At 32.0% G+C, this 23229-nt stretch overlaps 2 protein-coding genes across 2 annotated transcripts; one reads left to right on the top strand and one right to left on the bottom strand.

Annotated features, from left to right (window-relative positions):
- Positions 1-491: 491 nt before the first annotated feature.
- On the bottom strand, positions 492-10179 carry LOC123193208 (uncharacterized protein slr1919). The gene is made up of 16 exons (XM_044606036.1): positions 9556-10179; positions 8541-8716; positions 8217-8382; positions 7983-8035; positions 7326-7469; positions 7059-7163; positions 6852-6977; positions 6069-6257; positions 5630-5736; positions 5378-5540; positions 5132-5197; positions 4397-4490; positions 3696-3808; positions 3080-3150; positions 2010-2160; positions 492-1567 (listed from the first exon to the last, which is right to left on the bottom strand). Exons 1-16 carry the CDS (start codon positions 9872-9874, stop codon positions 1118-1120), a joined length of 2493 nt encoding a protein of 830 aa, XP_044461971.1. The 5' UTR covers positions 9875-10179; the 3' UTR covers positions 492-1117.
- A 4637-nt stretch (positions 10180-14816) lies between these two features.
- LOC123192357 (chlorophyll a-b binding protein 6A, chloroplastic-like) lies at positions 14817-16132 on the top strand. The gene is made up of 4 exons (XM_044604884.1): positions 14817-15104; positions 15203-15305; positions 15435-15723; positions 15818-16132. The coding sequence occupies exons 1-4, from the start codon at positions 14908-14910 to the stop codon at positions 15970-15972; spliced, it is 744 nt and encodes a 247-aa protein (XP_044460819.1). The 5' UTR covers positions 14817-14907; the 3' UTR covers positions 15973-16132.
- The last annotated feature ends 7097 nt before the right edge of the window (positions 16133-23229 follow it).

Raw genomic sequence — 23229 nt, 5'->3', positions numbered from 1 at the left:
TAAGTATGGTTAAATTTTTAATAATTAAAAAATACTAATTGAAGAATACAATAAGCTTTGAGCAGGAATAAGTCCTTTAGCCAAAAAGATGTGATCATTCGTATGAAACGGGCACACAATAAGATCTCTGGTAGATAAGCAAAACATTATCCTTTTTTATTTAAAAGAATATAATATGTAACATAAATTACCCACGAGATTATTCATTTCTCCTCCACCGTTACCAAACACGTTCACGATATGTCCAAATGTTTAAATCAAACGCCGCACTGAGGGTATCATTTTATCTGTAGCGTCTGCCCTGTCCCTTTCTTATTTAACGTCAAATCGGAGGTTTCTAAGCAAGGACAAGTCATTTCCTTTCTTCTTTCAATGTCCCTGACATACAAATAAAACAAAAAGCATTCTCGTAGGAAGCACTTCCTGGAAAAGCTTCCACGACTTGAAGAAGAACACAAGCTCAATAAAAGAAAGACAATTACACAAAAGAATGCTAAAAAATAAAGTATACAATAACTTCAGATGCTGAATTACACAACAAATGAAATATTTGCTTCGGACATTACGGATCATTCATCAAAGAATCCAAACGGTCGAATTTTTCAAATCTGGGTACACAATTTACACTATTTTGATTCACAGAATTAGCATGTATGTTTTTTTTTTTCCAACAAATGCAATGACGTAGAAACCTCTGTTTATTTACTATTAATGGCACTCATAACATATCATCATGATATATAGAACCAGGAATAAATCAAAAGCATGATTTCTTCCGAGCACACATCTGACCATACATAATATATAGAAAACATTCATCTATGTACCTCTCCACAGCCTTCTACCTCAATGCTTGAATCATCCTTGAAAATCGCATGACTTCAGGCAAGTGGATGTTCATATTGCTTCCTTGTATAGAAATCTACAACCGTATACATGGTTAGGATCTTAACTTGAATCCAGGGGTTAGGATTCTTACTTTCACGGGTAGTAGCTTATCTCCAGTACCATAAATTCCACTTAGGGTGTATGTCCTTCTAAAGTTGTCTTCAATCAACATTTACCCACATTTAATAAATTCATTGGAAATTATTGTATCTGTTCTACCTTTAGGGAACTAAGAATTTGAAGCACTGATTGCAAATCGCTTGGGAAATAATGAAATTGAGCCTCTATGGGCTTCTGATAGAGAAACTAAAAGTCGGTGAAAAGCCAGAGCTGAAGCTGTGACAAAAATAACAAAGGAACTCCAGCAAAGCCTCAGCATCAAAACTGGATCTCTTCTCACAGGGTCAAGTACCTTCAGAAAAATAACTTTGAGCCGTTTATCTCTCAAAAAGGATTGATAATCATAGCTAGCTGTTGATAATTTGGAAGATGACCCTAAATCTCCATTATCAGTCCCACGTGCCAATGTCAGTTGAGAATTATTCTGAGTTACAGAAACCCTTGATCCAAGAGATTCAAACATCCATTGGTGCAGTATGTCGGCTATAACCCTGCAAAGTTGCTGGCGAAAGAAACTTGCTTCCTTGGAAACCATTGCTCGGATCAAAGAAGCTCCGTCCTGTAAATCAAAGTGCAAACTGAATAAGAACTACAAATGGATGATACATGAAGTGGCTCATTCCACTTCCACCAATGGCCAACAGTATTGAGTTTCATTCCTATTAAACATTCATTCATCACTTATATTGTAATCAACGATCCAGGCACAAAAATAGAATTGGAAAAGTGACATTCAGATGAAATTATCCCATCCACAAACTTCTAAGCGTATGCATATTATGCAGAAGATAGATTTCCAAAAATCATGAGCTCATGTATTTTTCCTGCTGCTAGTAGGATCATTTAAAGAAACAGTAATATGATTAACAGCGTGATCTGAAATTCCAGTTTCTGTGACACATATATTTTCAACACCAAGGATAAAAGATACAGTGCTCAGAAGCATATGGAAAAAATAAACATTAATTAAGGAGAAAAATCCCAGCTAAAAGTTAACTCACTGCGGTCATTAGGAGTCTTCTTAGGACAACACCATCTTTAGATGGTAAAAGCTTCAAGACCAAATTTGCAACATCTGAAACACCAGCCCTATTTGGTAAATAATCAAGAGAAGTTTCATCATTAGATCCTACCACCTGTTGCAAGGTTTTCCTGCACAAATATATCACAGTAAGTACTAATCTGTTTATACAGAATAACACACTTAGAAGACAGGGAAATTTATGAGATGACGCCAGCTTGAAGCTGTTTAACATGAAGGACAATAATAATAAAGAAGGTATTACAAGAAAAGACTAAAAGTTAAAAACAAAAGAACTCTTTCAGTGTTATGTAATATGTATAATCTTCTAAATTCTGAATGGTAGTAAAATATATCCCTCCCATCAGACCATCCCCATTTGCTGGATAGCTGTCTAAAGCAGTGAAAAGGGAAAATATTTTATAAGGTGACATTGCCTTAGATATGGGCTTTCTGAAACTAGTTGCTATAACTAATGAAGTCGTGGATGCTTAGAAAGTTAAGGATGAAAGAAAAGTATAATTAGTTAATTGGGAAAATTTGTCACAGAAGTGATTGCTGATTATGGACAAAAATGAAATAACTTCAATATTGTTTGAAATATGTCAATAATAGTTTTTCAGAGAAGATGTGAGCTAGTACAAGTTTTAGGGACATAAAAGCAAAAAATGAATTGCATAGAAACTTGAAGGCAATCATATGTGCTGCTCTAGCTTAAAATATAGCTTCCAGGGAGTTAATATGTCAAAAAAGCATAGATGCTTTCCCCTCCAAATTAATTATTAAACAAGACATTCTTTTGTAGACCATAAAATCATCGTTAACCACTGTCAAAAACAAAATATCTAAAGTAACACTGATATATAAATTTTAGAATGGGACTTATAGGAAGAATATTAAATCATAAAAAAAATATGCCAACTTCCATCTTCAAATATGAAAATAGTTCAGAACATGAAAACCACCATCTAAAGAAATTAGAGCTCTAATATTTATAGATGAATACTATCAAGAAAGAAAATTGAACCCCACAGGAGACTTTGTGCATACCTTGTCGCACCCACTCTCAAGAAAAGCGCAAGCCTCTGCCACTGGAATTCCTTCCTTTTGTTAAAAACCACCTATACAGACACAAATAACATAACAAACAATAAAAAAACAGAAAACTTGACTTTGGACTTTTCCTAAAAACTCTTGCAGCCAATGGCAGATAGAACATGGTGTTCTAGATAGCTAGCACAATCAACAAAGTAAACATAGGATGTACTTCCAACAGTATAAATTCAGCACCAAAACGTTACACCCCCCACAAATAAATTCTGTACTGATACATTTTAACCTCCATATGCTTGTGGATTTGAAATCCACCAACAACATGATTATGCGGGGCCAGCAGTGACTAGCCTCTCCCATGCTAGAGATTGTCAAGTAGAAAAGTCTCAGTGCAAACATTTTGGGTGACAGCTCTGTGAGACCCAACTGACAGAAAGCTTTTGCTTCCCACAGGCCCATCATCTCCATCCTCCTAAATGAAGCTAAATTTTCTCTTCTTATCAGTTTCTATTGCTAATAGAAATAGTAACTAGCATCAAATACTTAAGTTATATAAATGCAGAATAATGTAATATATCTACTGAGAAACCAATGGACTAACAGAATTTGTTACCGAATGCAAAATTTTTCTTGTATCAGCAGAATTTTCAGTGAGTAGCTTCTGAATAACAAAAGGGTAGGCAGCTTCAAATGTCTTGAAATTTGGATCTGCAGCTACTGCCAAACCTGAGAGGAAAAGATAGAATATTTGAATTATTATTTAAACAAAAGAAAAGACTCTTCAAATTGTTGATTTATTGCCAGAGATGGCCAAGAACCACCAGCTCATTACCCCGTGGTTCTTTTTCCTTCTGTTATTCTACTATGACAGTCAAATTTGTTTATCAAACAGGACAATGCTGCTTCAAATTATGTTTGCCAAAAAAGCTCCCTTTACAAGGATGAAAATTAAAATTGGATTCATGTAGTAGGATAAAAGGTATCACAATGAAATACAGTTTATTCTCCATTGTCTGGTTTGCTCTTAAGATTCATCCACCTTCTATAACCAACCTTGGCTCTTCCATAGGAGATTTCATTGCTGATAACGATGAACAAAAAAGCCGATTGCACATCATCATAAAGTTATGTCACATAATTCAAAAGTTCTTTGTTGCAGTTACTATATTATAAACCACCCTCATTTTACACAAAATGCAAATTTCTATCATTCCATAACAGAATGAAAGGACAAATACAATGAAAATTGGATCCTACACATATTGTAAATCAGAAGCAACTGGGAATGAAAGAATCTGACTGCTGATAACTTACCTTCAAGGGAAGCAAGAGAGCGCAGGACAAGTGTATAGTATGGAGGCATGCGGAACTGATACTTCAGGGCTACAGACCATATTTTACTCAAAACCTTCAAAATCAAGAATTTTGCTGTAAATCTCAAATATTTGCATATATAAGCACGATGAGGGTTCAACATAACACTTAGACATAATTATTGTAAATAACACTTGTGTTCTTTAATCTTGAATGATATATTCAAAAATTTGAAGTTACACAGATGCATGCAAAGAAGAAAATCACAGATATGCTGCTGCTGCTGCTTCTAACACTCAAAAGTGCAAAAATGAGTTTTAGAATAAACTACATGGACCAAGTAGGCAAGCTCTAGAAAAAGAGTCAACACAATTGGAAGCTCAGTGCCCAGATTACAGATTATCAAAATTCCCAATAATCTTACTGGAATGCCTAATAACAAGAATGTTAATTGTCATTATCACGTAACAACATAAGAACATGTGTGTGTTGGGGAGTGAAGGAGATGTTATGTTTGGGAGCTGGGGTGGTAGAGGTATATAGACTAATCAGGAAAATATAAGTCAAACTGGACTCCCTATCCTAACTAATACATAAAACTAACAAAGATAAAAAAGGTTCCACCTATTACACCATTTCAGAGTTTTATGTGACTCTGATATAACAACGGGCACTAAGATTGTCAACAAGACATGAATGCTACAAACAAATAATATTCTCAGAAATAATTCTCACCCTACTGAACTTGACATCAGGAATTCCGTCATTAAATTCTACCTCTTCCAAAGAATCTTCCAGGTCCTGAAATATTTTCAAATATCAAACATTTAGATTCACCAAAATCTCAGAGGTTCTAACCTAAGAAACAATAATAGACACTTTGCATCACCGAATTTATTTTTAAGCAAATGATTGTCTGCTAAAATTTGCAATTGGTCAAAAGAGGTAACAAAATTAAATTATAAGAGAAGATAAAAATACCATGGTAATGCGTCTTATATTAGCCCCTGGCCTTACAACATCCATTTCAGCCAGAGCAAGAAGCAGGGAATGCCAATCTCCATTCACTATATGTACTATGGAAGCAAGCATGGCAAACTGATGCTTCTTTTCCATCCGACAAAGCAAACCAAAATCCAAAAAGCTGCCACATAAATCAGCATCAGTAACGAACCAATAGCTTCGGTAGGCACATAAAAACATCATTTATGGAAGGTAGGGCAATTGTAGTACCCCATTTGTCCAGACGAAATATAACGCAAGTTTCCAGGATGTGGATCAGCATGCAATAAGCCAGTTTCAAGGAGTTGAACAAGAGATGCCTCCACTCCATTTTTAACCTAGAAAAAATTAATCATGGGGATCAATTAATTAATTGCACATTAAATTTGGACCTTGACCATAAAAACTAACTTTTCTTTTCAATAAGACCATTAAAAAATTAACTGCCCACATGATATTGTCAAAAACACAAATTCAGTAATTGCAGAAATTACAATATCAGCAATCACAAAATTGAACTCGCTGTTGGATCATAGCCTCATATGAACTAACTTGGGTCAGCTTCACAAATCTTTAATCTTGCTTGAAATTTTACCATGAGTCCAGAAATAATTATAAAATTTAAAAAAAAAAAGATATCATGTTGACTATGTAGCTTAATTCTACACACCAGATCAAGAAGTCGCCTTTTTGCCTCCAATTTCTGCCTCTCAGAATATGTTGAACTATCACCAGTAGATATAGAGAGTAAATCAGTTGGACTCTCACCAACCATCCACTCCATCGTTAAAACCCTCTTTCTAGTCAAATGTGGAAAAACTTTTGGTACACGAATAAAACGAAAAGAGGAATGAGCTGCCTGTACATAAGATATTAAACAGTTGTGAAAAGAAATAATTCAAGAGCAACATATTTAGGAATTTGCTGAACATATAAAGAACTGTTAAATGCCCATTTTCCTAGGCAAATAATTATGTCTCTTCACAAATGAGTTAGATTTAAATTATAAAAAGAAAAAAAAAAAAAAGGCAGATGAATTCTTTCTTTCAATGAACTCAAAATTATCTACTTCGGCTGAGTTTAAAAAATGAGCATTTAAGACAATGTCAGTTTTCTAATTGATTACTTAACCATTTGATGCCAAACCCGGCATACAAGACTATTCTAGTCAGCTTGCCCCACATAAAAACATCACTGAGATTTTAACTCCAAGACAGCTTTCTAAAATCAAAAGCTTTTCCGAAGAAAAAAAAAAGGGACAAAAAAGGGCAGTAAGTATATGACTAATTAATAGATGCCTTACCAAATTCAACACATAAATCCACCTCCATAGTGCTATAAATGGTAGACCGTAGATGAAAACAAACCATTATGAAGCAAGAGTAACATTATTAAACCTTCTTGATCATCTATGACAATTTAAACAAGCAATTATGGATTTTGAAACAAATACCTGAAACTCAGAAGCGTTTTCAGCCTCCAATGTGTAATCCAACTCCCCAACTAGGCCTTTTCCAAGCTCGTCAGCATATAGGCGAAGATCACTCTTCCTATTTGCTATCTTTTGCACCAACTCCAGCTGCAAAACACGACCAATAAATAATTTAAGAAATTAGATTGAAGCAATTAGAGAAATAAGATAATAGTGTTCAAAACTAACCCCAAGGCGAAGAATATATATATCTCGCACAACAACATGTCGTAAATTAGGACGTTGAACTTTCACGGCTACACTTAAACCATCAAGAGTGCTTCCACGGTAAACCTAATACAAGTTTCATATGACGCCAATAAGAATCAACCAGAAATTAAAAGTTCCAACCAGATCCTACATTTTTTCATATATGATATTAATGTATATTATAATATATTGATGTATTACATGATTCATTATTTTTCCCTTAAGAATAGTTGATTAGAAATCCACCTGACCAAAGGAAGCTGCAGCCACAGGTTCTTCAGAGATGTAGCTAAAGAATGATTCAACTGGAGAACCTAACTCTTCCTCAATTATTTTCATTGCTACAGATCTGGGGAAAGGAGGGATTTGATCATGCAGTTCAGATAAAGCCTGCAAAAGGAAAAAAAAACAATCTATGAGTTTAAATTCATTGTACAGTAATACTAAATATGCAAAAGGTTATGATTAAAGTACAATAAAATATCTAGAAATATTATTAAAGTACAATTATTTATGCCAAGCACTTAATGCTGGCATACATCTACACATAAATAACAGAATACTCTGATTCTAGCCATCACATCATTGCAAAACAGTGAAGCAGCTGAGACTCCCAGAAAATACATTTTGTCCCAATACAACGAGACAACTTAATTCAAAGATTGTTCTTATTGCAACTGAAATTAAAAAGATAACTAGTCATTTGACCAGATGATAACTACATCGAAAAGCATAGAAGTACACCAAAGAGGTGAAACAAAAAAGAACAATTAGTTTTTGTTCCTTTCCAGGACCCATTGCAGATTATATCTTCATAAATATCTAAATGCGCTGAAACACTTGAATGTTATTGAAAGAAGAAACTGGCATGCATAGTAAGAAGAAAAATGTGTTTTGCTGAACCTTGGAAATATCAGAGCCAATAATATCTGGCCTTGTAGAAAGAGACTGACCAACTGCATCACCAAGCAAAGGCATGTAACTAGCATATTGGTAATCTTGTGACTGCAGGAGAAAAATAAAATACCCAGCATATAATTGAAAGAAAAATCTGGGGAAACAGGAGAAATTAAAAAAAAAATAAAGCAAAAAGAAAAAAGAGAACTGCAACTTATTTTTAAATTGCACATTCCCGACCTTTGATAAAAGTAGGACCCAGATATAGCATAGTTTCTTTCAACACCATCCCAAAATTGTATTGTGAAAGTTTTCCATCAGTATCCTCCTCTGCATTTGATCTCAAAAACTTTCTCATTCCTGAGGTTCGAATTTTGATTGCTGCAGATAAGAAGCAGGAACCAACCTACCAGAACAGAATCATGTCAACGTCATAAGTATCTGATTCTTTAAAAAAATAAAAATAAAAACTGATAGTTAATACCTACAGTATTAACAAAGAAACTAGGGAAGAAAGGCACACTAATAACATTATAACAAAATGTCATTAAAACATTAAAATACCTCAAGAAGTCGAAGGGCCACTATATGAGGCCTGCAAAGAAAATAATCAACAACATCTTGTGGATTGTAGACTTCCGGAAGCGGTTTTGACCAAATCTTGGACAGATAGTGGAAATAACTTGCATATGCTTCCAATGCTTTAAGATCAGCCATGAACAAATCCACACCAGAGAGTCCTGTCAACATGTTCAATAATGTGACGCAAAAATCAGTTTTTTGCTGTATAAAATAAAACTGCCAGTTTCTCATTAAAAATTTTACATACAACATCAGCCACGTCAACTAATGCCAACCCTCAGGATTTTTCCTGGGTCAAGAGTGGCCAATATATTTCAATTCAATTAAAGCTTTTAAAAAAATTTCACACAGCTATCATACAATATGCATACAACAACAAAGCAATATATTAATCCAGTTCTATAAATCTGGCAAATAAAACCTTAAAAGCAATGACATTTTAATTGATTGTCTTGTACCCTAATCAGATTTTCACATGAATAGTCTATTTCTCAAGACCTACAATTGAATTAAAATAAACAAATCCACTCTCAAGTTTATTGCTCAAACATATGACAAAGTAAATCCGATTCTCACTTTGCTCTCATAAGACTAATGTTTCTTTATGTCAATTGAAAATGTTCAAGTTAATATTCAACAACCTCCAACTAGAAAGAAATGAATAGACCACATGTTCCTTCTGTCTCTCCCTCAATTACAAGGAATCAGTCTCAATACAGTCCTAAACTGGCATTAAGTATCTGTGTAGCTTCCACGTCAAGCTATATCAAATGTAGCACGCTCATTATGAGGACGGCAACATCAGGAACCAAAACATCTATCTATCTACACATAATATAATTACTAAATAAATTCTGAATTTTGTATTGCATTGAACTACTTTGACTATTTAACACTGTCCATCATGTCATCTAATCATATACTATATTATATGTATCACTGCCGGCAGAAATAAAATTTAAATATCTAGAAACTTATTCACATAACGAAGCTAGACCTGGGTAGGAAGGCTGTGGCCAATCACAAGGCTCCACAGGAGCTGCTTGGGGATCCTCGAGATTCCGAAGCCAGAGAACATCATCAAGGGTTTTCGAAACTTGAGAAATGTGAAAAGCCTCATTTGCCCACTCAATTCCTCTACTGATTCCTTTCTTCAAAAACTGCAAGTCCTTGCGAACTACTTCACCAAAGTAGCTAAAATTTCCAATCACTCTCACTTGTTTCCGTACCTTGCTCCTCTTTGGCGTCGTTTTGGAAGCTCGCGGCGAGCGGAGCGCCGTTAAAGATGTCGAAGCTGATGCCAACGCCAAAGCCATTTCAAAAAAGGCTGCTCTTCTGATAAGAATTAGTATTTATTTATTTATATATTTCGTGACTACTTGTGGTTTCGGAGAAAAAGGAAGTAAGAAAGAAAGGAGGAGAAAGGGAAAGTGTCGTGGAGGGTGAGGTGTGTCAAGTTGTTGTGTGGCTATGGCGAGTGGGGAGGGAAAGCAGTGAAAGAGTGGGAATGAGATGTGGGAGAGTCCACTGTGTCAAAGTGTTTCCGCCTATAGAAATTCACAGCTCCAGCGTAGATGTTAGATGGGATTTATCGCTTCGCTCTCCGGACCGTTGATCAGACTGCCTCTATAAGTTTCTGTTCAACAGACACCTTTTTCTACTTGAAAGACAAATGTTTGCGCCAGTAACATCAGAAATTCACACTACGATATCAACATCAACGTCAACATCAGCATCAAAATGAGATATCATAAAATGATCTCTAGCAAAGCAATGTTATTATTTAAATTTAAATATTAAAGAGTAAATTACATTTTCTCACACGCGGTTTGGTCTATAAAAACACTCTTCCATCCCTCTGAGCATAATTCACAATTTTTTATCAAAAATTAAACTTTATTAATTAAAAAAATAAAACAATGCAAATATAAAAGGCCAAAAGATTCCCACCCAAAGTTGATGTAAACCCAATATTTTTATCAGTTTCTTATTAAAAATTTAAACTTTTGTTTATTGATAGTTAAAATTAATAGGGATAGTTAACGCGGAATAAAATCATTATTTAATTAATAATATATTTAAAATAATAAAATATTATATATTTATTTTTTAAGTTTTAAAAAACTAACAACTTTTCATATAATTAAACTTTGAAATCTTATATTTTTTCCTCATGAGATTTATGATTTTTTTTCCTTTTCTTTTGCATTGGAACTAGTAGGTTTCTCTCTCCCTCCCCCTCTTTGGTGTCTTTTCCCATTGTGAATCTTCCTCGTCCCGTGACAAAGATGATTCACAATGGGGGCAAAAACACTGAAGAGACGCTAGCAAAAGGGAGGGAGAGCGAAGCTAGCCAGTTCTAGCTCTGAAAAAGGAAGAGATAAACCTTGGGGGGGAAATGAAAATTTTAAAGTTTAATCATGGGAGAAATTATTAGTTTTTTAAATCTAGAGAAAATTTTATAATTTTTAATATATTACTAGTTAAATAACGATTTTAATCCTAGAGTTAACTATTTCTATTAATTTTAATAGATTATAGGTAAGAGTTTAAATTTTCAATAGTTAGCGAATAAGAGGTTATTTGGCCAATATAAAATAGTAAGTTAATCATCATAAATCATGAAAAGATAAAAATAACCTTATCAAATTTATAGACTATAATTTATCAGAGATAATAAAACATGATAATTTCATTCCTAAATATTCTAAGATTAATGATCCTAAAGATGAATAAGACTGTAACGAGGAAGATTAAAAAAAACTCAATCTAAATGTCAAGATAATTAACATTTAGTTTTGTGTTTTGAATTCCACAAAGTTTAATCGAGTATACACGTGTGAGTAGTATAGGAGATTTAACAAACGACCTACGAAGATTCAAATCAAGTAAAAGAATCCAAATGAAATTATTGTTTAGAGAGTATGAGTTCTTTGAGATGAAAGCAAGTGAAATTATATCATAGATGTGCAAGAGATTTTCAAACCTAATAAATGAATTAAAAGGATTAGAGAATAAGTTCAAAATTATCAAACATATTAAAAAGGTTCTAAGATCATTGTTAGAAACATGAAGTATGAAGGTGACAACAATTGAAAAGTCAGGACATGTGCAATATGCAAATGGATGAACTACTAGGTAGTTTATTAACCTTTGAAGTGAAGAGAAAATCTATAGAGGAAGAAAATAAGAACAAAAAGGATATAGCTCTTAATGTAGAGAAATAGGAGAGGAATAAAGAAATTGCTCTAGAGATGTCGTATGATGATGGGATTAGATTATACAGTAACTAGACCTGGCCACGGGCTGGTTTGGCCCGTGAACCGGACCGAAACTGGCTCGAATAAAACCAGAACCGGAACCGGACTGAATAAAACCGAAACCGGATTTTACCGGTTTTGTTCCGATTCACCTAATTTTAAACCGTGAAACCGTCGGTTCACATGCGGTTTATTAATCGACAGGTAAACCGATGGTTTACATAATTTGAACCAGAAAAATTAATTTATTTTGAATTTTTTTTATTTTTTTAAATTGAGAAAAAAGGAACCAACGGTTCCCTCCCTGCAAATATGCAGGGGACCTTGGTCCCTTGCATATTTCAGATTTTATGCAGGGGACCAATGGTCCCCTGCAAAGTGCAGAATTTTTGCACTCCCCTACAAAAATTTTAAATTTCGTTTTTACCCCCCATTTTAAAAATTTTGTTTTTAAAATTTTTCCTTTATATATCCATCCAATCTCTCAATTCTCCCACTCAATCTTTCAAACTCTCTCATTTACTCTCATTCTCATTCTTTCAATTTTTAATACTCTCTCAATCTTTCAATCAAATTCTCTCAAATTTAATTAAATTCTTTATTTATTTTTTATTAATTCCAATTTCTATTTCTAATTCCAAATTCTCTCAAATTTTATTAAATTCTTTCCAATTCCAAGCCTTTCTTTTAATTTTCAATTATTGAATTAAAATTTTCAATTTTAATTTAAGATTTTAGAATTAACGGTTCAATGTCGGTTTTGAATCGGGGTCATGAACTAGAACCGTCGGTTTCAAACCGATTACAAACTGTCTTATTACAATTTCGGTTTAGGGTTCTTATTTTTTTGAACCGTGAACCAATAATTTCAAACCGAAACTACCAGTTCATGAACCGTGGTCAGGTCTAACGGTAACTATATTGTTGACAGGTTAAAAGTTAGTCACTAATACTTCATTAGTTAGATGGTTATGATGTCTTGTTAAAAGCCAATCTTAATTTATGTATGGATGACTATCAAGTTGTAGATTTGACACAAATCTATTCACTATCAACTCGACGAAAAGTCTACAAATCGCACACAATAGAAGTTGATTAAACTTTAGAGACATTGTATTATTTGAGAGGAATTAGGTCTAGTATCTGAATTTTGAGTTTTGAGTCTCATGGAATAAATGGGCTCAAAACATAATCTAATATGCTTCGAGAACCAAAGTAAAATAATCATGAGGTGAGAGGATTAGGGTGAAACTGTGCATTGTTGACTTTATTTAGATTAGATAAAGATAAGGTTGAAATGGATAATTGTTTGGTTAGATGTATGACCATGCATGTTTTATACACATTTGTACATTATCTCAAGTTGACTTTATCCATGTATCTTATCGAATTAATTGTTATCTAGATAATTATATATTATATGAGATAAGATAAAAAATGGATGCATGACTATACGTTGACTCTAAGAGATGAAATCTCATAACTTCGTGACTTTTATCTATATACACAAACTCACACCCGACTTATAAACTTACACAAATGCTTTAGTAGACTATTTTGTTCATGTTCAAGCCTCATTGAGTTTGTACTTGGTGTGACCCTATATTTGGAATAGGGAGCGATTTGCAACCACCTTTCAACATGGTTAAAGTGAATAAACCATCAACATTGGTATGTTATCTTTAATCTTGATACACGTGGTTGTATGCTCACATGTTTGTAATTATATACACATAAATGGATCTGGAGGGAAGGTTTTATGGCGTGTGTTTATATGTTATTACATAATGTTTTAAAATTTTAATTAACATTTTTGTTGCATATTTCATTTTTGTGTCATAAATCGTTACAAAAACATCCATAAAAATCGTATTATATATGCTAAAATATTTGTTTCAAACATGAATCTCAAATAATCAACATTAACACAACATTTTATCTAAAGTATGTAAAATGGTTGCTATTAAATATCAAAGCTAATATTTTCTTATTTCTACGTTAAAATGTGATTCAAATCTTCGAAAACAAGCTCAATAATCACATGAAAGGGTAACAACAAGGACAACAACTAAGTGCAATGGTGGAGGAATATAACATAGAAGATGAAGGAAATTGATGAGAAACTCACCCTTGTAAGGTTTTGAGTGTCAATGTGATAGGTTTTTAGTCAAATTTTTGTTGAGTATTCAAGAAAAACTGGGTTGAAATTAAAAAAATGATAGATGGTTGTGCATTCGAGGAGAGGAAGGCTTGGAAAGAGATCAAATCCTAGATTATATTAGTTTAGTCATTAATTTTTTATTAATTTTTGATTAATTTTGTATACTCTAAAAAAAAATATGATTATGTTAATTAATATTCCCAAAAAAGTGCTTTGATGTAATTGAATCAAGAGAAAAAAAAAAACTTATCTATACAGATGATTTCATTCACTTTTCTTTAAATTTTTTTTTATAACGAGAGAATCTTATTTGAGTTGAACTACTTCTTTAAAATTGATCTAATCATAACAAATAAATAAAATCTCAAATTTAGTTATCGATCCTATAATAAGTTAAGTCGATAATTTAATATTTAAATTTGTTTTTATAAAGGAAGAAAGAGATTTATGATTTAAGTGGCAATGGAGGCCACTTCTTGTTGTAGGAAGAAAGAGAACTATGACTTAAGGGCAAAAGGAGGCCCAATAGAGATAGAGATATCTATAGTTTCATATCCTGATTCCATCCAATCAGCTTCCTGCATGGATCAGCCCAAAAGATAATACCGTTGTAGCATTCTCTTTAAAATTTTTCTTTTTTTTAGTATTTTTGTGATATTTTGCCTGTATGACACTGTCACAGATCCTCCGCCACAAACCTCAGGATATCCAACATGGCACCAACTGGATTAACAATCCCACGTGGCCCAATTACAAATCACGATCATAAATCCTCAGCCAATAACAATCCACTTTCAGATTCGCCTACATCTCACCACCCTATACTTGTTCTGCAACTTATCCACTCTTAAACTCCCTCCCTTTCTCCATTTTCATTATCACCTCTCTCAGAAAATCAACAACAAGACTCTTCTTTCAAGTTCTGAGAATGTCTTCCAATACATTGATGAGCTGTGGCATTGCCACCACCGCCTTCCCTTCAGTTCTCTCCTCTTCTAAATCTAAGTTTGCTACTGCTGTTTCACTTCCTTGTTCTACTGTCAATGCTACTTCACGCTTCTCCATGTCTGCCGACTGGATGCCCGGCCAGCCCCGCCCTCCTTACCTTGACGGTTCAGCTCCAGGGTAATAATACTAATATAAGATGGTTCAAGTATCTCAACTTCCTACCCTTTTTTTTTGGGTTTTTAACTTGTTGACATATTTTGACTTTTGTGTTCCAGTGACTTTGGATTTGACCCCCTTCGGCTCGGTGAGGTTCCCGAGAATCTTGAGAGATATAAGGAATCTGAACTCATTCACTGCAGATGGGCTATGCTTGCTGTTGTAAGTTTTCATCTTTTATCTTCAAAGGTCACCTTTTGAATTGTTTGATTCACGCAATCAACTGATTTAAGCGTTGTTTTGAATGAAAATAAACGCTTCCAATTTGATTGAATCGTGTAATTTTTGCAGCCAGGGATCCTAGTACCAGAGGCATTAGGATTAGGCAACTGGGTAAAGGCTCAAGAGTGGGCTGCAATTCCTGGTGGACAAGCAACTTACTTAGGCAACCCAGTTCCATGGGGCACTCTCCCCACCATTTTGGTCATTGAATTTCTCGCCATTGCCTTTGTGGAGCACCAACGCAGCATGGAGAAAGACACCGAGAAGAAGAAGTATCCTGGTGGTGCGTTTGACCCCTTGGGATTCTCCAAGGACCCCCAGAAGTTTGAGGAGTACAAGGTTAAAGAGATAAAAAATGGTTAGTAGCTGTAGTCCCACATAATTTGTGCTTAAAATCTCTTGACAAGATAAATTGAAGCATTTGTAATTTGGTGGGTTAATTTGATGTATAGGTCGCCTTGCATTGTTGGCATTCGTGGGGTTCTGCGTGCAACAATCGGCTTATCCAGGCACAGGACCATTGGAGAACTTGGCAACTCACTTGGCTGATCCATGGCACAACAACATTGGGAACGTTATCATCCCCAGAGGGCTTATGCCGAATTAATCTTTCATCCATATCCACTGTAAAATTACATCTAATGAAACAGTTTTCATGTATTTTGACTCTCAAGATTGGAAGTAATTTTCTACCAATATCTTGTAATATTTGAAGTACAACTACTATTGTGGTTTATGGCATAATAATCGAATTGCGTATTATATCATGTATTGAAAACTTAAGTTTTTATGTGATATGACTTTTAAAAAATAAAATAATAAAAAATATAATTAATACGTCATCAATTTGAAAAATATTATAAACATATTTAAAATTTTTTATACACACCTCTATTACATTATTATTTTCTCTAAAAAAGTGTTTTAATTTATATTAGTAATATGTATCGTATTATAAGATATGTATCATATCATATAATACGTCTACTGTATTATATTAATTCGATACATCTCATGATGTGTATCATTTTATACTAGTATTGTATAATTTTATACCTATATTGTATCATATTATATGATATATTTTGTGTATTGTATGATACTGATAATTATGGTTTATGAATTAACACCATTCATTCAGAAATCACATAAATCAGATTAAAAGGCCTCATAAACCACCGTGAATATGAAATGTGTTAAATGTAATATAAATTTGTTTATTATTGTATATTATATTTCCTTTTATTTCACAAGATTTTTTGTCGAATCTCATTTCCCGTAGAGGGGTCCTCTCTATTTTGGTGTAACAAGGGATCTATACGAGTACCGAAAGGAATGTGATGACTAGTGAATTATGCAGGCGTGGTGTTGAGGAAGACACATATGTAAGAGATCTTAAGAGTTTCTTGACGGCTACTCATTTGAGTACTACAGAATAATCAAGCTTTCAATTAGGGTATCCTTAAATTTTCTTTCCGAAAGGAATATGATGACTAGTGAATTATGCAGGTGTGGTGATGAAGAAGACACATATGTAAGAGATCTTAGGAGTTTCTTGACGGCTACTAATTTGAGTACTGTAGAATAATCAAGATTTCGATTAGTGTATCCTTGAATTTTATTTCCGATAAGCATAAATGAGGATTGAGGTTTTAGGCTAATATGTGATATTCTCCTACTCGCACGATGTCTCTTACAGATAAGCATTTCATCTCATGGTAGCAAGAAGACCCTCGCTTAGCAATAAATCTAAGACTCTGTCCTATACACGTCCTCATTCAAGATATTTTTTAATCAATAGCTAATAAATACATCATGAATATAGGTTTTCTGATTATTAAACTGAACTATGTTAAAAATTTTGTCTCTTTTATTTTCTATGTTAGTTATATTATATTATAGTAAATAAAAAAGTTTTACTAAATCTTTATCGTTTCTACCCCATTTTAACTTGTACAAGGCTATGAATATCATATTTCAATTGGTAAAGATAAAATTTATCAAAAAAATGGACACTATGGGTGTTATAAATTACCATTTAATTGGTGTTAATAAATTTTATCAAAAATTAAAAATTTTCCCTCCTCACTTGTGGATGTTATATGATTCCAAGTTAATTCTACCAAATAATTATATATATTTTTGTATAAAATATAACTTTAAGACATAGAGTACTGAAAATCATAGGTTAGGATAATTTTGAAATTTTAATTATATCTGTATAATTCATAAAATCTTGACTTATATCAATTAACCCTTATGAAATTAAGTTATTTTATTAATTTTCCTTTTTAAATCTTATATGATTGTTTTTATTTGAATCTTAATTGGCTTCATTGTTGCCACCAAAAAAAAAAAAAGAAAGAAAAAAAAAAAAACTTTCACATGACTATGAGATCAACAAAAATCAAGTTTGTGGAACAATTGCTGAGCATTGACTTGTTACTAAATGCACCATTCCCAACTTTGCTCCGGCCGACAACATCGACACTTGGGCCTAACGTCTAAAGAACAGCTGGCCCAAGTGATAAATCAGAAGGTCTTTTTAAGGCCCACAATAGTAAAGTTATTACCACTGTTGAAACACCCAGCAGCAGTGCTTTGACAAGACAATTATCTAAAATATCTAAGGAAATACCAAAAATATCCTTTACATTGTACATATACCAGATTAATGTAACAATGAATTTAAAATCCAATCCCTGTCAATTGTTTGTAAAGCCACATTTGATATGAAAGATATTTTATTATTAAAATTAAAAAAATATCTTGAAAATATATTATTTTTATAATTATTAATTATTAAATTATTATTATATTTAATAAAAATATATAAATATAAATAATTATTATATTTGATTAAAAATAATAAAAAATACTAATATATCATTTTATTTAAATGTTTTAGGTTTAGTTATTTTAAAATATTTTTATATTATTTGTTATATTAATTTAATGTGAAATTATTTTTATTTTAAAAATTAATAAATAAAAATATAATTATAATAAAATTAAAATTAATTTTTTAATATCTAAATTATCTTTTATATTAATTATTTTATTAATAATAATAATAATAATTCTTAAAATATTTTATTATTTATTAAATAATATAAATGATGAGAATAACATTTCTCCCCTTAAAACCAAACATCCGTCCTCGAAGAGTTGAATTATTTACATCTACCAACCTAAAATGTAACGAATATCGGAACCCTTTTAATCTTTTTACAGGTAGAAAGAAAGAGTACTAGTGTACAGGTTGTCAAAATATTAAATATTATTAATTAATTGGTAGCAGCAAATTGTAGGGGGAGGGGCATAATGATAATGCCCCACCTGAAAATTGACAGCTGGGCGTCCCGTCCTGTCGAATTTTTTGGTACCCGGAATTCTATCTTGTTTTCTTTTGCTAATTTCCAGACATCATTTAATCATAGTACCACTTCTTCATCAAGGTCTAAAGACATATTCCTACGGTCGGTTCGGTGAAAGCATCAAATTTTATCTATTAAATTTTAAAAATATAAAATTTTACCATTGTATTAAAATGTCTAAACTTAAAATTTTACCATTATATTAAAATTATTGTTTATATTTAAGGTAAAAATATTAATTGAATAAGAATATTAAAAAAAAAAAATCACATTTATCTTTTTTTAATTTAAAATTTTAATGATTTTTTTAATTCAAAATTTAAAAAATGATAATTTTTCTCTAAATTTTTTTTGTCACTGAAGTTGATAAAGTACGTCATCTCCAACCTTACTTTCTCTCCCTCCCAACTGATCTTTTTATTTAGGTATTTTAATATTTTTGTCTCAGATGAAGATGATCTATCTTTGTATCCAATGAAAATAACATGAGAGGATAACGAGAGAGAAAGAAGAACGAGAGAATGCCGATGGCTAAAGAGGAGATGGTCACAGGAGAAGAGAAGAAAAAAACTTTAAGGAGAAAATAGTCACTTTTTAAATCTTGAGTGCAGAAAATTATTAGTTTTTAAACTAAAGGAGGAAATGTGATAATTATTTTGTTTTTTAATTTTTTAGCTAAATAATATTTTTATTTTAAATCCTAATAGTTAATTTTAACATATGGATGGGTATTTGAATTTTTTAAATCTAATGGATGAAATTTTGTCATTTTAGCAAACCTTGGGTGGGACAATATCTTTTGGCCTTTCTTTAGGTTTCCTCAAACATGAACTTAAAATTACAAATAGAAGAAGGTGATGTATTCCGGTGAGCGAATTACTTTTCCCACCCAATATTTAGCCTGAAAATTTTTTCACCTCTGGATATTTTAAAAACACCCTTTCACCAATAATCAAATTCTCTTAATAGAAAATATACAATAAAAAGGCAAAATTATTAATTTAGACATATGTCAAAGAAAATAAGATAAAACAGAAAAATCAAAGTCTTCTCTTCTTCATTACTGCGAAACTTGCCAAGAACGAACTCTTCTGCATCAAGAAGAAAATTAGTCTCATCAAATCTAAACAAGAAACACTAACTTTTGAAATTTATTTTTACAACTCAAACACATACTACACTCTGAGATCCTAACAAATTTTATAGCATGACACTCTCATAACGACCATTCAAAATGATGCTAACTTTCCTATAAATCAGATATTATTGATATGGGAACGAGTCCCTCTAATTTAAATTCAATTTGTGGAATAAGGTTTTAAATTAGGGTAGCTTAAGATATAATTTTCCCTTCTAAACATCCTTTAAATTCATTTGTTTTTCTCTTTTTTTTAATTTATAACAGACAAAATTATCATCCTTTTACAATTAGAGATCGATAATAATATCATAAGGTTAATGAGCAAATTAAGTGCTTTAATTAATTAAGGATTAAATTAATTCAATAATAATTCATCCTTTAATTTTTTAGCAGTGAATTTCATACTGCATGCGCATATATATAGGGATGGGGAGGACAGAGTCCATGCGTGTTCGCTGGGTTAAATTCGAGGAAGAGTGGAAATAAAAAAATAAAAAAAGAAAAACACTAAGAAAAATCGATGTTAGCTTGACTACTTGAACATATGGCAAATTTTTAATAGAAAAGAAAAGTTAAACAAATAAATATAATAATTTATAAAATCAATAGAAAGAGAAAGAGAGTAAAAAATTTCAGCAAAGCACATGCTATCTGCAGCTTCTCATCATGTCGTAATTCTAATAGAAGGAGGAGGGTTTGTTAATTTGAATTCCAAAACAACATTTTTTTTTTAATTGATGACAAATCCTAGAAGGGTCCATGTAAATATGCCCTAATCCCATGCGCTAGCTAGGTTTTACGTTTGATCAGCCAACTCCTATTGTTAAATATTATTTAAAGCCTTTGCATTCTTTTACTCAATTTTGTCTCATTTCCCAAATGGGGTTTTATTTTATTTTATTGCTTTCTTCCTTCAACCCATAATTTGTCCACAAGGCAGAGAGAAGCTTATTTTAACTTTTGTGATGGCCTTTTGTAAAGGGTAAGTATGTGCAAAGCCTGTTTCTATCCCATTTTAGCATCTGGCTTTTACTATTTAACTTGGGATTTAATCAACATTTTTCAAATGGGATAACAAAAAGTTAAGCTTACTTTGATGGTAACTACTGTTACATAACCTTTGAAACTAGAGCGACTACTGCTCATAATGAGTATTCAATATTTTTCAAGTAGCAGTGCTCAGGTTGAGTTTTTCTTCCTTTATTTTTTTGGGTTCTGAATTCAAATGTCCTTTTGAGTATGACAGATTGTGCTTGACTTGTTGCGTTCACTTAGATTCTAATTAGCAGTAAATTCAGTAATTAAAGTCGTTGAGCATGCATACAAACAGTGTACTTAATTATGGTAATAATTAACAACAGTGCTGAGTGTAATATATATATATATATATATATATATATATAATATTTCAAGTTCCAATATGCCATGGGTAAACGCTAGATTGCAAAGGCTGACCAGTGTATCAATGTTTGCTCCTCTTGATTAAAACCAGTTATGGCAGGATCCGCCATTAATGATCGATAATGTTCAAAGCTTTCATTTGAACTCCATATTTATCAGAATCATGAACATCGCTAAAAAATACATATTTAATTCATAATCTTTTATATCAAAATCAAAATAAAAATAACACAAATGCTATTAACCTAATTTTAGTTAATTAGTTTTGGAATTTTTGTTGGACAAAAGAGAAGTATTTCAACCAAAATTAACGTTTAATCAATTGAATTATCCTTTTAACTTGTTTGAATTTTTCAAAATTTCCATACTGTAATTTTTAGGACTTTTCATTTATTTAAATTTTACTGAGGGATGTTAAAAAATATAAAATAGTGCCTTCTCTATAATGTCAAAACAATGTGTGTTAATGCATATGTAAAATAAGAATGAACAAGTAAAAGAAGAAATTTTTTCTCTTTCTCTTTCTCGATTTTAAAAGGCTTATTTTCTTTTTCTCTTAATACTTTTGAAGACAGCCTAGGGCTTGGATCATTTTTGTTGCAAATCTCATGGTGATATGGTTGTTTTTTTATCAACGGTAAGTGTTTTGAGTTTCTATCATTTTTATCTATTAGATTTATGGATTATTATGTGTTTTGATATACTATAAAGAGTTGGCATGTATTTTCTTGTATAAAAACATAAATATAGATGTTGTTTGTTAACAAAGAACTATTACTTATGTCAAACTACCTATTTGGTAAGGGAATCGACCACATTAAATAAGTGAAACTTTGTGATTTTGATATGTTGTTAATAAGTTTCAAATCTATGTTTTTTTGTTTGGACACCCCCACTTTTGTCACTCAAATTACTCCTTAAGAGAAATTTAAAAGTTCTTGAATTGTAATTTGTAATCTTGAGTTGTTGATTGAATAAAGAATCCAAGGTATGTTTTCTTTAATTCTTTGCTTTGTATTATGATATTTGCTTAATTCTTGGTAGCTCTTATATCCAATTGTACTTTTGTTTCTTGTTATGGTATCAAAGCCTTTAACAAATGTCACATATGGTTGATTTTTCTTTTTTTCATGGCACAACCACATCAAAGAAAGATGCCAATTGTATCGACTTCAACCAGTGGGCCTAGTGTGTCTAATAACATACTTGTATCTAGTTTGCTACCAGTAAACCTAAGTTGAATAAGAACAATTATAGGTATTAGAGAGCACAAGTTCTCTATTATGTTGGTGTATGACCTAGTAGACCATCTTATAGGCTTAGTGACTTGTACATTATCATTTGCTTTTGTGAAAATATTGAGGGTATGTGTAGTTGGTGTGTGTAAAATGGTGTGTCATAATATGTATTGTACAACTAAATTGCGGCACCCTAACTTATGTATTCTATCATTTAGGGTAAAATATTATGTAAAACTAATATGCATATATTATAATCATGCATAAAATCGAAAAAACTACATATGCATAAAATCTATTATCTATCTAAATAACTTTGAATTCTTTATTTATTAAAATAAAAATAACATCTTAAAGTGTTCTCAAACATAATCATAAAAATGTCTCAAATCCATAATCACAATATTAGAAAATAAAATCAAGTCTTTCAATAATAATTAATAATCTCAGACTATCTACACTTATAAGTCCATCACTCACATGTCGCTCCATCATTGATACACTGCGTCATCTCTAGTCTTATCACCTGCAAAATATGAAGGAAACGAAATGAGTATAAAATACTTAGTATACAAGAATGATCTATCCTATATCTCCTTAATCAAAATTTATCATTTTCATTTACTAACCTTGATTATCTCTTTTCTATTATAAGGTTGTCGCAATCTTGATCGAATCTATGAGGGATTAATGTACCCACTCTAATG

Source organism: Mangifera indica, chromosome 12 (assembly GCF_011075055.1).
Source record: "Mangifera indica cultivar Alphonso chromosome 12, CATAS_Mindica_2.1, whole genome shotgun sequence".
NCBI classification, from domain to species: Eukaryota; Viridiplantae; Streptophyta; class Magnoliopsida; order Sapindales; family Anacardiaceae; genus Mangifera; species Mangifera indica.
The sequence above is the reverse complement of the archived record's forward strand: the minus strand, read 5'-3'. Positions and strand labels throughout refer to the sequence as shown.

Bases quoted from the DNA above. Each gene is read 5' to 3' on its own strand.
- LOC123193208 (XM_044606036.1), bottom strand. From the start codon at position 9,874: ATGGCTTTGGCGTTGGCATCAGCTTCGACATCTTTAACGGCGCTCCGC. The intron at 7,470-7,982 runs GTTCAGCAAAAC...TTCCTTTTGCAG, and splicing joins TTGGCTCTGATATTTCCAAG to GCTTTATCTGAACTGCATGA. The intron at 6,258-6,851 runs GTATTTGTTTCA...TCTTATGTACAG, and splicing joins AAAACGCTTCTGAGTTTCAG to GCAGCTCATTCCTCTTTTCG.
- LOC123192357 (XM_044604884.1), top strand. From the start codon at position 14,908: ATGTCTTCCAATACATTGATGAGCTGTGGCATTGCCACCACCGCCTTC. The intron at 15,105-15,202 runs GTAATAATACTA...TTTGTGTTCCAG, and splicing joins CTTGACGGTTCAGCTCCAGG to TGACTTTGGATTTGACCCCC. The intron at 15,724-15,817 runs GTTAGTAGCTGT...TTTGATGTATAG, and splicing joins GGTTAAAGAGATAAAAAATG to GTCGCCTTGCATTGTTGGCA.